Source organism: Lactuca saligna, chromosome 2 (assembly GCF_052625555.1).
Source record: "Lactuca saligna cultivar CGN05327 chromosome 2, ASM5262555v1, whole genome shotgun sequence".
In the NCBI taxonomy this organism is placed as follows: Eukaryota; Viridiplantae; Streptophyta; class Magnoliopsida; order Asterales; family Asteraceae; genus Lactuca; species Lactuca saligna.
Window position 1 is genome coordinate 145,205,839 of NC_136418.1, and position 14,462 is coordinate 145,220,300.

The window sequence follows — 14,462 nt, forward strand, 5'->3', positions numbered from 1 at the left end:
TTCGTCTGACTTTTCACCGTTGGATTACTATTGATGAGATCTTCAATTCTCGTTTAGGTCGTTTTGGCTAAATATTGCTCGATCTCATATTCGAACTTCGGATTGTACATTGCTAAGCCGAAACTTCGAAAAATCATAAATTCCTCATACGATGTCAGATTTGGGCATTCTTTTTATGCACGTTCTCGGTTTAACGATCTCTACAACATTCGTTTACATCACTAAGGCTAAATATCGCTCTAAAATAAATTCACTATTTACATCGCGTTGTGTCGTGCCGGTTCTGTCGCGAAACTTCAACAGGTCATAACTTCTTCGTTGTAACTCGGATTTCGACGTTCTTTATATGTACGAAATCCTTGTAAAATATACTATAACTTAGTTAAGAGTAATCCTTCTAAATAATCTTCCATCAAAAAGTCATTTTTGATGCTTATCGTCTCTAAATTGACTAGCCTGGATCTACGGGCATTACAATTATCTCCCCCTTAGGATGATTACGTCCCAGAATCATCAACGAAACAGGGCTTGAATAATGATTCCATACGTTAACTTTCCATCCTAATTAATAATTGTGATGCTCAATCTTACATCTGCTCTTCATACTGTGTTGGACTTTCAAACGTAACCTTCAAGTTACAAAATAAATCCTTATTGTAAACTCCTTCTTCTTAGGATAAATACATTCCTTTATCTATTGTAACAGATCGATGGGTCATGTTCTAATGACCTCTCATCGTATGATGCAATGCTTTGAGTCAAGTCTCTTAGAGTCAAATTCCAAAATGGAATATAGCTTCCTTCATATTCTAATGTGATATGATCACATTTTAGCATGTAGCATTTCAATCTTATGACTTAAGTCAAATGCTACATCGAACTCGGTTCTCGGAATCACGAAACAAACTCATCGTAGTCGGAATCAATTTGATATGACCACTAGGTTCGGAATAACAACCATCCTACTAGTCATTACCGAAACAATTGTAATGATATACTTGAATAAAACGGAATCAATTACTAGCTTCTTGGTGACCTTGTGACATTCCCTGATCCAAGCGTGAGTCTTGTGCTTCCAGTAGTATAGATCTATACTACTATTCACACCTACTCATACTCGTCCCAAGTATTGTCTCGCAGTCCCCAACTCCTAAAATCACCAAACAATTTAACACATACGAATGTGTCCAATTAATCATACAAATTTTCCTAGACTCTACTAGGACTTCTTTCATACGTATCTTCTATCATCAATCATGTTTCAACTCGGTTGGTGGTGGAAATTCCAAAAGATGGGAAAACTTCAAGAATTAAACCAATCATTCCATCATCCTGCCAATCGATGGTGTACTTCAGACGTACCGTACTCCTCTAAACGTTTCGTTATTTTATCAGACATATTCTAAAAGCAAGATACCACTCTTACGATATCTTCTGATAGGTGTCATTCACTATCATAAGTCTTTCATTTCCTCCATTTTCTCAATTCTCTATGAGTCTCTACCATAACGTTTTGTACATCCAAGCAGACGTTCGGTGTATCGGGCGAGAATTGAAGTTAAGAAAGCTTTATTTACGATAGACGTGTAAATCTCCTTATCACTCTGAAACGTTTACATGCTAGTTCTAATATCGTATTTGCACGCTTAGAATCCTAAACACATAAGGTTCCCAGATCCGGTCGGCGACATACCATAGATCCAAACAAACAATTTCATATATGGCCAACATATAGCATTTAGCACATAAAAGCATTTTAGGCATCTTTCCTAAAATATACTAGTGCTCGTGCCTAAAATATGGCAGACACTCACCTCACAATATTCACTTAGCATTCTAAGTGTAATTCTAGAAATCCTAAAAATTCCTAGTTCGCTTAAACTAATGCTCTGATACCAACTCTAACATCCCCATTTTAACGGCCTGAAAAGACCGATTTGTTTATGTTTTGTTTTAAAATAAGAGTAATCGTTTACAGAAAACAGTTGCGGAATTTGTTCCCAAAACAAAATGTGATAAGAATTTATGAAAGCATTTCTTTAAAGAAATGTATTTTCATTAAATAACAAAATCTCGTGATGTCATGTTCCGATACAGACCAAAAGCATAAACAGTATAAAGTAGACCTTACAACAGTTATTTATAACTACTGATCTATAATCCAAAATCTCACATCAAGTCCACCAACTTATACTCTTGTACCATTACCTGTAATGCAAAGAAAACTGAGTGGGTCAGGCTTGGGAGCCTGGTGAGCATATAGAGTTTTCAACCCACAACAATATAATTATTATATTCAATCATCAAACAATCAATCCAAATTACCCATCCCCATTATCTCCTTTGTTTCTTAAAGCTTTACCCTAAGAGTCAATTATCGTCCATTCATTCATTCCTAAGGATTGAGCTAAGGAATTGGAACGAAGTCCATTGCTGCCAAAGTTTATCTATCAGATACTAAATCCATAGATATCAGGCGCTAACTCCATAGTCACCAAGGTTTACTCAACAGGCACGAAGTCACATCGTCACCAAGGTTTATCAAATCAGCACGAAGTTGCATCGTCACCAAGGCTTACTGAATAGGCACGAAGTCGCATCATCACCAGGGTTTACACAATAGGCACTACGTCTCATAGTTACCAGGGTTTATACAACAGGCACTACGTCACATAGTCACCAGGGTTTACACAATAGGCACTACGTCTCATAGTCACCAGGTATTTCATCTACCCATGTTCTATCCAACATATTTGTAGATATAAAATACATATACGGTTTAAATCATTAAAACATGTATAAAACATCTATTCCACACCCATCTCAAATAAACAAACAATACATAACACATAGCACGTATTTAATAGCAAATACTACATATTTATGTGTTAGAAGAAAGTAACTATACACTCACACATATAAACAACAATATATACACATAACACGTATTTTATAAAATACTTCATATCTATGTGTAAGATGAAAGTGACTATACACTCACTTGATTAGACGATTCTCGGACAGCACTACGACTTGTAAAAGTAGTATTCTTCGGTAGATCTGGAAGATCTTCACAAAAACCGGATTCTCGCAGGCAGAGCTTCGGCTCGGGAATTTCAATTCTCGGGATCTTCAGGCTTCGGGACTCGCTTCAGGTCTCGGGATGATATTGGGGCTTCAGGAGTTAAAATAGGGCTTAGAGAGTGTATCGGGAGTAGGAGAGTAAGAGATGAGCAACTAAACTCGACTGCCCCTTGAATTTTATTTATAGGGTGAATTTTTTGGGTTCACCTCGTGAGCCACATATGTTCACCTCGTGAGCTACATATGCTCACCTCGTGAGCTCGATACGTCATTGCGTTCATCATGGCCACTTGCCCCGCAAGACGTCCATCATTTGGTCACCTCGTGAGCAACTAATGCTCGCCTCGTGAGCTACATATGCTTACCTCGTGAGCTCTAACACAACCTTGGGGTTCAAGCCCCAAACTTCATAAATTCATAACTTTCACATGTGAGCTCCGTTTTCGACGTTCTTTATATCCACGCGTAGGTGAGACTATGCTCTACAACTCTCATTTAGATTCCGTTGGCTAATTTTGACATTATTTTTACTATATTATTTTTAGTAGGCCGGAACAGGAAAACTCCGTTATAAACTCATAACTTCTTCATTTGTCATCCGTTTTTGTCTGTCTTTTCACCGTTGGACTACTATCAACGAGATCTTCTATTCTCGTTTAGATTGTTTCGGCTAAATATCGCTCGATCTGATATTCAAACTTCGAGTTGTACACTATTAAGCCGAAACTTCGAAAAATCATAACTTCCTCATACAATGTCAGATTTGGGTGTTCTTTTTATGCACTTTCTCGGTTTAACGAACTCTACAACATTCGTTTAGATCACTCAGGCTAAATATCTCTCTAACTAAATTCACTATTTACATCGCGCTGTGTCGTGTCGGTTCTGTCGCGAAACTTCGACATGTCATAACTTCTTCGTTATAACTCAGATTTCGGCGTTCTTTATATGTACGGAATCCTTGTAACATATACTAAAACTTAGGTAAGAGTAATGATTCTAAATAATCTTCCATCAAAAAGTCATTTTTGATGCTTATCGTCTCTAAATTGACTAGCCCGGATCTACAGGTGTTACAGCATTAGACGAGATCAATGGTCAAAAGAAAAAGTTAAGAAGATGAAGAAACACAACAAGGAAGAAAACTAGAAGAAAGGAATACTCCTAAATGCTTCTTACTCTTTCAAACCAATTGATCGACAACGTTTCTGTTAATTCATTAAAGGAGTGAGACTACCTGATGGTTTTGGATCGAACTTTAAGAAGAAGGTTAATGATACTGAATCAAATTTGGTTGGGTTGAAGTCTCACGATCATTACATCCTCATGCAATGATTGCTACATATAGGGGTTCGAGCATGTCTCCCAGCAAATGTTTCAAGAACAATCATTGACCTGTGTACGTTCTGTAAAAAAAATTGTGAGCGGTCATTAGATGTTAACGACATGAGAAATGCCAGAACAAAAGTGGTGAAGATCTTATGCAATCTTGAGTTGATATATCCTCCAACATTTTTCGACATAATGATTCATCTTATTCTTCATTTACCTAATGAAGCCATTCTTGGAGGGCCTGTATACATGAGATGTATGTATCCTTTTGAAAGATATATGAAAAAACATAAAAATTATGTCAGAAACAAAGTCAAACCAGAAGGTTCAATAGCAGAGGGTTATGTTGCAAACGAAGCTTTGATATTCTAGTCTATATATCATGAGGGTATGCAAACTAAATTCAACAGTGCTGATAGAAATGATGATCCCGACCTTCCAAAAAGGCAATTTTCTATGTTCTCATCACAATATCGAACAATGTCGGCTAAGAAAATCGCTGAACTTTGTAAATAGGCCAAAAAAACCATTGCATTGGTTTGTAGTAAACAATTTCAATGACGGTGACGCTGATGATACATACTCTTCAGATGAAGAAATAAATAATGAAAACTATGATAGTGATGATGATGTTGTACATGTATATTATTCTAGTGATGAATCTGATTGACGGTATGGTATTGTTATTATATATCCTGAATGTTTGTTAAATTTTGAAATGTTGCTTATTTGTAGCTTTATTATATATTTTGAATGTTTATAATATTTGTTAAATAGATGGCAGAAGTCACGAGGGGACACAGAGGAGACGGTGGGAATAGACCTCCACACAGGGTTGCACGTGGTGTACCATCGGGTTGCCAATCTTGTAAGTTATATGAAATTTTTAAGTATTAGAAATATTAAGGTTTTAAATTTCTAAATTTCCAATTACATATATAAATATAGCACAAGCGAAGACTGTGAATGTGAATGTGCGTGGCAAATGGAGAAACTTAAATTTGTACGATGAGTATGAAAAAAAAACAAGTATAGGCCTTTGGATTTGACAATTGATATCTCCGAGTGGACGTATCGATTTATAGGGGACAAAAGGCAAATGTTTGTTAGACTGATCTCAAAACTAGTGAGATTACAGGTATCGTTGCATTATCATACTTGGCGTCGTGTTCCTACCAATTACAAAGATGATTTATATCCCGAACTAGAGGTAAATATACAATATATTTTATATGTATTGAATTGTACGCTTATTAAATATTTTTTACTAATCAAATATATTTTTCTTTTTGCAGACTTTTTTTTTTTTTGATATTAATAGATATCAGGGAACAAACTTATGGGAACCCCTTCAAGTGGGTATCCAAGCAGATATGCAAAGAGCTTATCGAGAGTCCAAGTATCAGATAAAAAAACATTTTGATAGAGTTGGTGGGTATCATAATTTGGAAAGGGCAAGAAGATATTCACCACCTGATTGGACCGCCGAAGCTTGGAATGATATGATTGATTTATTGTTTTTTACCGAGGAATACAAACGCACGTCAATCCAAAATAAAGTTACTAGGTCAAAACTTCCGCACACAAGTGCTCACGGATGTAGACCTTATGCTCAACGATGTCATTTAAAGGTAATAAAATACACTAGTATTATTTAAAATTTTTATTAACATTTGTATGAATATATTTATTGTTTTTTCACTTATTATAGGAAAAAATGGGAATCAACTCGCATCATATTGAGGGTTGGAGACAAATGCGCTACAAAGAAGGTTCAGGTTGGTGTACAAGTCGAGCAGAAAAAGACTGGGTAAATGATAAACGAAATGAATGTGTTGTTTAAATATATTATTATTAATTACAGTTTCTTATTTAAGAAATATTATTATTTTAATGTTTAAGTTTAGTTGTTTGTTTAATTAATGTATGTTAATTGTTTACTTTATTTTATGAGAAAATTCAAAAGGAATATGAGAAAATGCAAAACGAGATTGGGGAAGACAGAGAAGTAAACAAGGAAGAATGTTTAGAACGTGCCCTTAGGACGAGATGTGGACATGCTCGCGGGGTGAGTAGGAGACCAACCTCCAATTTCAGTTTAATTCAAAATGAACGGCCTTCCACTTCCAAATCATCTCAATTTCAACCCCAATCTCAATCCCAATTTGATGCACAACAAATGCAAGAACATTTACAACAATATAATGGATCATTGGCGGCATGTATTTAGAATTTTCAACCACCACCACTTCTTACCTTTCTATTCAACTATAACACACAAACAAATACCTCTCAACAATTTGCCGAAATGATGGAAGAAGAAGGAGGAGGAGAAGAAGAAGGAGAAGATGATTATGACAATGATGGTTGATGTATTTTTTTTTTTAGTATTTTGAACAATATTAGTTAACTACATACAATAAGTCCTTAGCTTATATGTCATTTCCAATTATATAAAATATCACGTGATGATACTAAAATCACCATTATAATTTCTAAAGTAAGAGCATCTCTAGTGATTACATTATAAATAAGTGTCTCATCACAATTCCATTAATTTTGACCTCTATAGAAAATATTACTCCAATGGTTAAGCTTGTTAAATAGCTTTTTTGATGAATTTAACTAGTTTATTCTTATCTTTCTAAAATGTTTCATAAGTTTTTTATTTAATTAGTTTATTTTTTAACAAAAATAATTATTGAATAAGAATATATAAATATCGGTTCATTATTTATGTAAGTAAAACACAAACAATAATTATGTTATAGTTAAAATATAAAATAAAAATATTAAAAATATTATATTATCGTCATAAAAATTATATTTTATGAATAGGATGTTATTAATATTTAATAAAAATAATTAAATAGTAAAGAAATAAAAAACATTTAAAACTAATTTATAATTATAAGTTATAACGAAAAGGCTAGATTAAAATATTGTTAAAATAGAAAAGATTATATGTATAAGTTGTGAAAGTAAGTGCTTATTAAAAAAATAATAATAAAAATAAAAAATAGTAATAAAATAATAAGTTATAAAAAAAAAACCTAAAATGCTCTAACCGTCCACCTTTCCTAATAGTGTAATTTAAGTTAAGCTAACATGATATTTCTCATACATCCGACCTGAATATATAGTATTTTAAATCATTAATTACCATATAATATCATGAAAACCCTGCAGCGCTCTTGGTTCTTCGTGAAGACTGAAGACTAATTGACTGAAGACCCTTGTGTTAGCTATAAATAAATACATGAGACTAAAATCGCAAATATTTGCTATTCGGGAGCAAAAGAAAATATCGATAATTAAAGTTTTTGCTAAGGTACGTAGTCGAATCTCCTTTTCCCTCAAATTTCTTTCTGGAATTCTTGCTTATTTGTAAAAACCTATCAAATCACTTGGTTGTTTCAATAATGAACACAATACATTTCTGAAACTTCGAGACTTCTGCTAACGATCTATGCGAGGAGCATAATTGGTTCTTTGAATAGGTCAAAGTAAACGTACAGGTATGTATTTTGAACAAGTTCCTCACTAGCTAGTTTCATGGAACTTATATCAAATTGGGATTAGATCCCACGTCACTGATCGAGTTCAGAAATCGATGAGGCTTCTACATATATAGTTTCTTATATAATCATTCCTTATTTTGGTTTTTGTGTTTGCAGAAAGACATCATTTTTAATCTTGCAAAGTGTTTAAATTGTGAGAGAATAATATTTTCAGTTTTGTAAAACTTGTCTCTTCAATATCGTTTGTTAAAACATAAAGTCTGGAACTCTTTTGCGACTAATTAGTTTGAGTTATTTGGATCTAAATCTAGGAATTTTTTTGGATTAGAAAAGATGATCTAATTATAGAATTTTAGTTATTTTGCATATTTGCCGATATCAGAAGTTATTGAGACATTTTGATTTATTTTCCATTTTAACAAGAACACTGATTGAGCATGCAATTTCGTTTTCATAAGTATAACTAAGTTTGCTTTGAACCTGTAAGCGAATAACTTCATTTCTAGTAAATTAGTGTACTTTTGAATATCTACCTATGTGTGTGTGTGTGTTTGTATAATCCAAAATATAACATCGGACATCAAACCAATATATGGTGTCCTAAACTGGATCTGAGTTTTTTCTTATTTATCTAAACTGTAAAAAAAGTATTAGAACATTTGAAGTTAGTTTACAATTCAAGTTGGAAGTGAAGTATTTGAAATCTAGGGTTTTTTTTTTTTTTTTTTTTTTTTTTTTTTGAACAGCAAGAAGAACGTTTTAGATAAAAGGCTACCATGTAGCTAGCTCGAGATACATGTAATTGATACATTCCCTTTTCTGGTGGCTACCTTTTTGAAAATTAAAGACACCAATTCTTCTAATTTTTAACCAGTTGAAGACTGATCTGTGAAATCTAGGTTTGTTTATCTGAAATCAAAATACGATTCATACTTCTGATCCAATAGAGAAAGCATAATTAATTAATGATGTTTCCAAAAAATATTCTGCAGCGCAGCATAGACAGGAAATATTTGGACATTTTATTGTTGATAGTATGGTCACTAAGATTGTTAATACCTTCATAAGCCCACCAATATCCTTCAGCAGCTTGTCATGCATTCAGTGAGACCACTGTTGACATAAGATATAAAAGATTTTTGCATATATATGATTAATTTTGGAACATGCTTATATATTGAAATATATATTTTCCAAAAAATGTGTTGGCATGTTATAATCCTGACTTTTGAATTGTGAAACTTTACTTTAGTAAATAGCATAGATATTGTTTTCATATTTTCATTGAGTTGTGCCTGATCACAATGTTTTTATTATTAAGTTGCTAAAGCATTTACTCACATTTACTCACAAGTCATGAACATTTTTATCTCATATATATAGCACATTCTTTTAAGGAAGCGTGCATGTTAATTACTGGTCTAAATAGTGTTATAAAACTCGCCGAGTTTGCCGATTACTTCTCAGAGTACTCGCTACTCGGTCCCTTACCGATGCGAGTTACAGAATTCCGAGTACATCCCGATCGGTATCTTACTGAACTGAGCAGAGTTGTAAAACCTGATCAACTCGGTGATTAATATGTATAATATATTTAACGATTTATTGTTTAATATATAAATGTCATTATTATTATATATATCTTGAATTTTTAGTAATTATTCACGAAGTTAGATCATTATGTGTGTTTCAATTTTTATGTATTCACATGTACTTAATTTTATTATATATTTCAATCAGTTTAAGATTTTAATTTATTATTTTAACATATATAAGTTCCCTAAAAATATTTCTATGTGAACTACCGAATCCGAGTACTCCCCAAGTACTCATGAGTACTCGTTACTCAGTAGTCGGCCGAATAAGTACCGAGTAACGAGTTCTATAACCTTGGATCTAAGTAAACCAAACAGATTTCTCAATGGATAATAATTAACTTTGTTAAGTTGGATGAACACAGAAATCATTATTGTAAAAGGCACAAATAATCATAAAAATGCTTATTTGCTTAGAACTTTGTACATCGATCTATCTAACGAGCTAGTGTCTCTTTGTTGCAGAAACTTCATATCATTGCCGTGTGTAATATAAAGCTATCAAGATAAGACAAAGACAGTTATAATGGATATTCCATCCACCGTATGGCAGCCTGACCTGGTAAGAGTTGCTAGTTCTTGATTTAGAAATAACTGGTACAATATATAGCCTTCAAAAACCCTTTCTAGCTATGTTAATATATTTCTCTTGCATTATAATGTAGATGTATTAGATACCAATTTGTTTTTTATTTACTAATGAGTCCAACACACCTCAGGGTTTAAATACGTACCATAGAACCAATTCTAGACAGCTGAGTCTATCGCCTGTGAATTAATAATATATACACACCTATGGAGGAGCAAAAATCGATGGAATTATTTGTTGCGAGACAAAATATATATGCTTCTAGTGAACAAGCCACATATGGATATGAGAACAACTTATTGAGATAATAAACTTCTAATGTGGTTTTTTTTATAGCAACTAAATAAAAACATGAAACTGTGATTTTATAAATGTGATATAATATCGTGGTTAATGTTTCCATTACACAATATATATATATATATATATATATATATATATATATATATATATATATATATATATATATATATATGGAAAAGTGAATATACTCTTAAGGGTATATAAGCTTAGGTACCCAAACTCATTATAATACGCCATTTTGTTTAATATATTCATTATAATGTTCTTAAACTTCAACTATTGACTTGATTTACTTTCAAAATTTTATCACGTCTTTTTGCCGAACACCTAATAGGCTATATATTATAGTTAAAAATGAAAATTATGTAAGAGGAATATAAATGTGAAATTGATAAAAATTTTGGAGGTAAATCAAGTTAGAAGTTGAATTATAAGAATATTGGACAATTACAATGTATATATATGATACAAAACGATATAGTATAGTAAGTTTGAGTACCTAAGCTTATATATCCTTAAGGGTATATTCACTTTTCCCATATATATATATATATATATATATATATATATATATATATATATATATATATATATATATATATATATATATATATATATATATACATACACAATTAACTGCATCCAGTCAATCTACAATTTGATTTCATCATTATTATTCTTTTTTCATCATTAATGATAAACACTTCAGTTATTAATTATTCCTGTTCTATTATTTTGGTAGTACTTGACGTAAAAAAGAAGCTTTAGAATCTGTTCTAAAAAAGACAAAATGACATTCATATCCCCTTAAAATCTACAAAAATCTATAAAGATCCTTAAAATCAATGTTACAACAACTAAAAACAATCAAGCTAATTGGTAAACTTCATTAATAACGATAAAGATTTTGTTGAGTAACCAATAAAATGAAATAAATAATAATATATCTACAAAAGGAATAAAAAGAAAAGATAAAGTTTTTCACGTACCACGTGATCATATGCAAAAGTTTCGGAGAGATCATCAACAAGAATTGATTGGATCGCGAAGGCAGAAACTACGTACTATAACCATGCATGTCGTTAGTCGAAATAAAAGTACTTTCCTCGTAATCAATAAATATCCTGGGTACCCACAATGTGATATTTTCCAAACACTAAAAACAATCCCATAAATATATATTAAATTCAATATTTTTTTTTTGTTGGTTCAAGAGCTTTTTTTTTCTTTTTAATTTATTATTATTATTATTATTATTATTATTATTATTATTATTATTATTATTTTAACAGCAACAATAACATTAGGAAAACGCTAGCGGGAAGCTAGCAATAACATCGAGAGTATTTGAGCTTAAACTATCAATTAACTTCAACAGTGAGTTCTTAATTGATGTAGATGTGATTTCTTGATTACCTTTACCAATGCCAAAGGCTACTTTCGTAATTTATCATAGAAGGGCATTATTGTCATTTTGTAACTCAACAGCCTAGCTTAGCACTGACGCTTTCCCCTTTCTTATTCTTAGTCAATGAAAACAAAGATTCAGCCAATTCTCTTTCAATTCTGACCTAACGATAACATGGTATCAGCTTAGATCCATCCTTTTTTCTTCCGCAATTCTTCGATTCACTTCAATTTTCTTATGCGAATATGTTCAAACATGTCTGATCTTTACAATACAACTTGTGGAAGAATTACCTAGATAGATATGATTGTCTTTGTTAATATGACAAATTCATTAATCTACCCTTCAACTCGCGATAACCCGTTATATCAAAACTATTTTTATTTTTATTTTTTCTGAAATGTTTCTACGTTGCATGATAGGAAATGGAAGAGCCTTGTCACATCATGAAACAGCATCAACAAACATGTTCTTATTATACTGATTCATTTTCATCAGAAAGCTTCAAAGATCATCCCAATTTGATCTCAGTAAACCAGTCTATTCCACTAGCCTCCATTAATGGAGATCTAGACCAAAAAGAAGATCATAAGGCAGCTGAAAGTAACCCTTTTCCCCCAAACTACGCTTCCTTATCCAGCACTTTCACTATATCTTTTGGAAACCCTACATCACCAGAAGATATTAAACCATATGGAGGATCCAAATTCAATTACCCTGACGTAATGACGCCTAAAGAGGAAACAAGTCTCAATGAATTTCTTGGATCTATTGAGCTAACCAGAAGGGTTCAGACGACAAGAAGAAACCATAGACAAGCTCAAGAACATGTCTTGTCAGAGAGAAAGAGAAGAGAGAAGTTGGCTCAACGCTTCATGTCCTTGTCTGCTCTCCTTCCTGGAGTTAAAAAGGTACAAAGTTACATACTATTGCACGCTTTAGTTTCAATATGGAAAGAAATTTAGATTGAACAAAGTTACATATATATACCCTAATTTATAGCCACAATAAACTCAGCTAGCTACCTCGGAAAGATAAATGACTTATTACCTTATTATCAGCAAACTCCAAACCAATTTGTTATTTATGAATGCAACTTAGGGATCATATATCATGTATACAGATTCACTAATCTTGACACAATGTAAAATTAAAAGTAGGTTTATATTTCAGCTAATATTATCCAGGATGACCATCTCATTTTGTATGTATTGTTGCTAATTACCCATTATCTTAGATGGAGAAGGCTACTGTGTTGGAAGATGCAAGTAAGTACATAATACAACTTCAAACCCGTGTGAAGGAACTAGAAGGAACAATTAGTGGAAAAGATAACATCCATGAATCAAATGTTTCCATAACGAGATCCAAGCTTTATGTTAATCATGGAGACCATGGAGCTTCTTCCCATGAAATGGAAGACTTCCCTAGCAGCGGCACTAATAATGACCCTGAGATCAAAGCAAGAATTTCTGGACGAAACATACTTTTAAGAATCTACTGTGGGAAAAGTTCGTCGATAGTTTTAAAAACTTTAACGGAGATGGAGAGACTTCATATTACCAACATTTGTTGCGGCATTCTTCCCTTCTCCAACACTACCAATCTAGTTACAATCACTGCTCAGGTATGTGATTAGTATATGGTTAATTACTATGAAACGTATATATTGTTAATTATGTGACTCGAATTTTAGTAAACAAAACAATAACAAAGTGAAGAAAACCTTAATTAATGGCGATTCTCAAAGGGATAAGTGTTTGGAGTAACCCTATGGATTCGGCCTATATATGGTTGTTAGATTTATGGTTATAATTATCGGTAATTAAGGATTCAGTTGTAATCGTTTTGAAACAATCTGGTATAAGAATAGTTATTTAGTTCTTATTGGTGGACTTAGGTCACATCCACTGAACAATGTTAATTCTTTGTGTCGTTTTATTGCTTTCTTTAATTTGCTATCTTATGGAACACCTATATATTGGAAATAATAGTTTAGATGAACATATTCTCGGTTAGTTTCTTAATTTATATAACCTATGGTTAAAATTTTGGGTTATGATTTTCTTGGTGTCTTTTGCAGATGAGTGATCAGATGGTCATAACCAGGAGGTATTTTGTGAAATGCCTACAATCAGCTCTTTGTAATTTTCATTGACATGTACTTAATTAAGCTAAAAATTTACGCTACATCTGACCCTCCTTTGATGTACCCTCCTTTTATCTTGTATTAATTATTTGTTACATATAATGTTGTATAATTTTTAAATGGGTTTGATAGATTAGTTTACATTCAGCAAGATTTTGGGACATTGGCTTTCCGAACTTGTTTTCTTTTTAATAATAAAACGTATATTGAACAACAATTTAGATCTACTTGAAATCCAAGAATAGAATATAATGGCAATCTCATTGAATATATAATGACGCCTTTCTATGTCCGATCTACATTGAATATAACATTACCCCAAATACATCCAAACCATCCATGCAATAGTGACCATGAGAGCATCTAACCATCATTTATTAACTAGTGTTTAAAGAATCCACCAAATCTAACAAAAATGATATTTCTATAGGTATTTGATCGAATTCCCATACCATAAATTTGATGTTTTTATATCAACAGC

The 14,462-nt window shown here is 32.3% G+C and overlaps 1 protein-coding gene across 1 annotated transcript; it reads left to right on the top strand.

Moving 5' to 3' along the window:
* The first annotated feature begins 11,919 nt into the window (after positions 1 to 11,919).
* Positions 11,920 to 14,100, top strand: LOC145029185 (transcription factor bHLH18-like). Its single transcript, XM_078977788.1, has 4 exons — positions 11,920 to 12,009; positions 12,255 to 12,743; positions 13,070 to 13,459; positions 13,916 to 14,100. Exons 1-4 carry the CDS (start codon positions 12,007 to 12,009, stop codon positions 13,988 to 13,990), a joined length of 957 nt encoding a protein of 318 aa, XP_078833914.1. The 5' UTR covers positions 11,920 to 12,006; the 3' UTR covers positions 13,991 to 14,100.
* The last annotated feature ends 362 nt before the right edge of the window (positions 14,101 to 14,462 follow it).

Coding starts and splice junctions, on each gene's coding strand:
- LOC145029185 (XM_078977788.1), top strand. Junction 12,744..13,069: donor TCCTTCCTGGAGTTAAAAAG/GTACAAAGTTAC, acceptor CCATTATCTTAG/ATGGAGAAGGCTACTGTGTT. Junction 13,460..13,915: donor TAGTTACAATCACTGCTCAG/GTATGTGATTAG, acceptor TGTCTTTTGCAG/ATGAGTGATCAGATGGTCAT.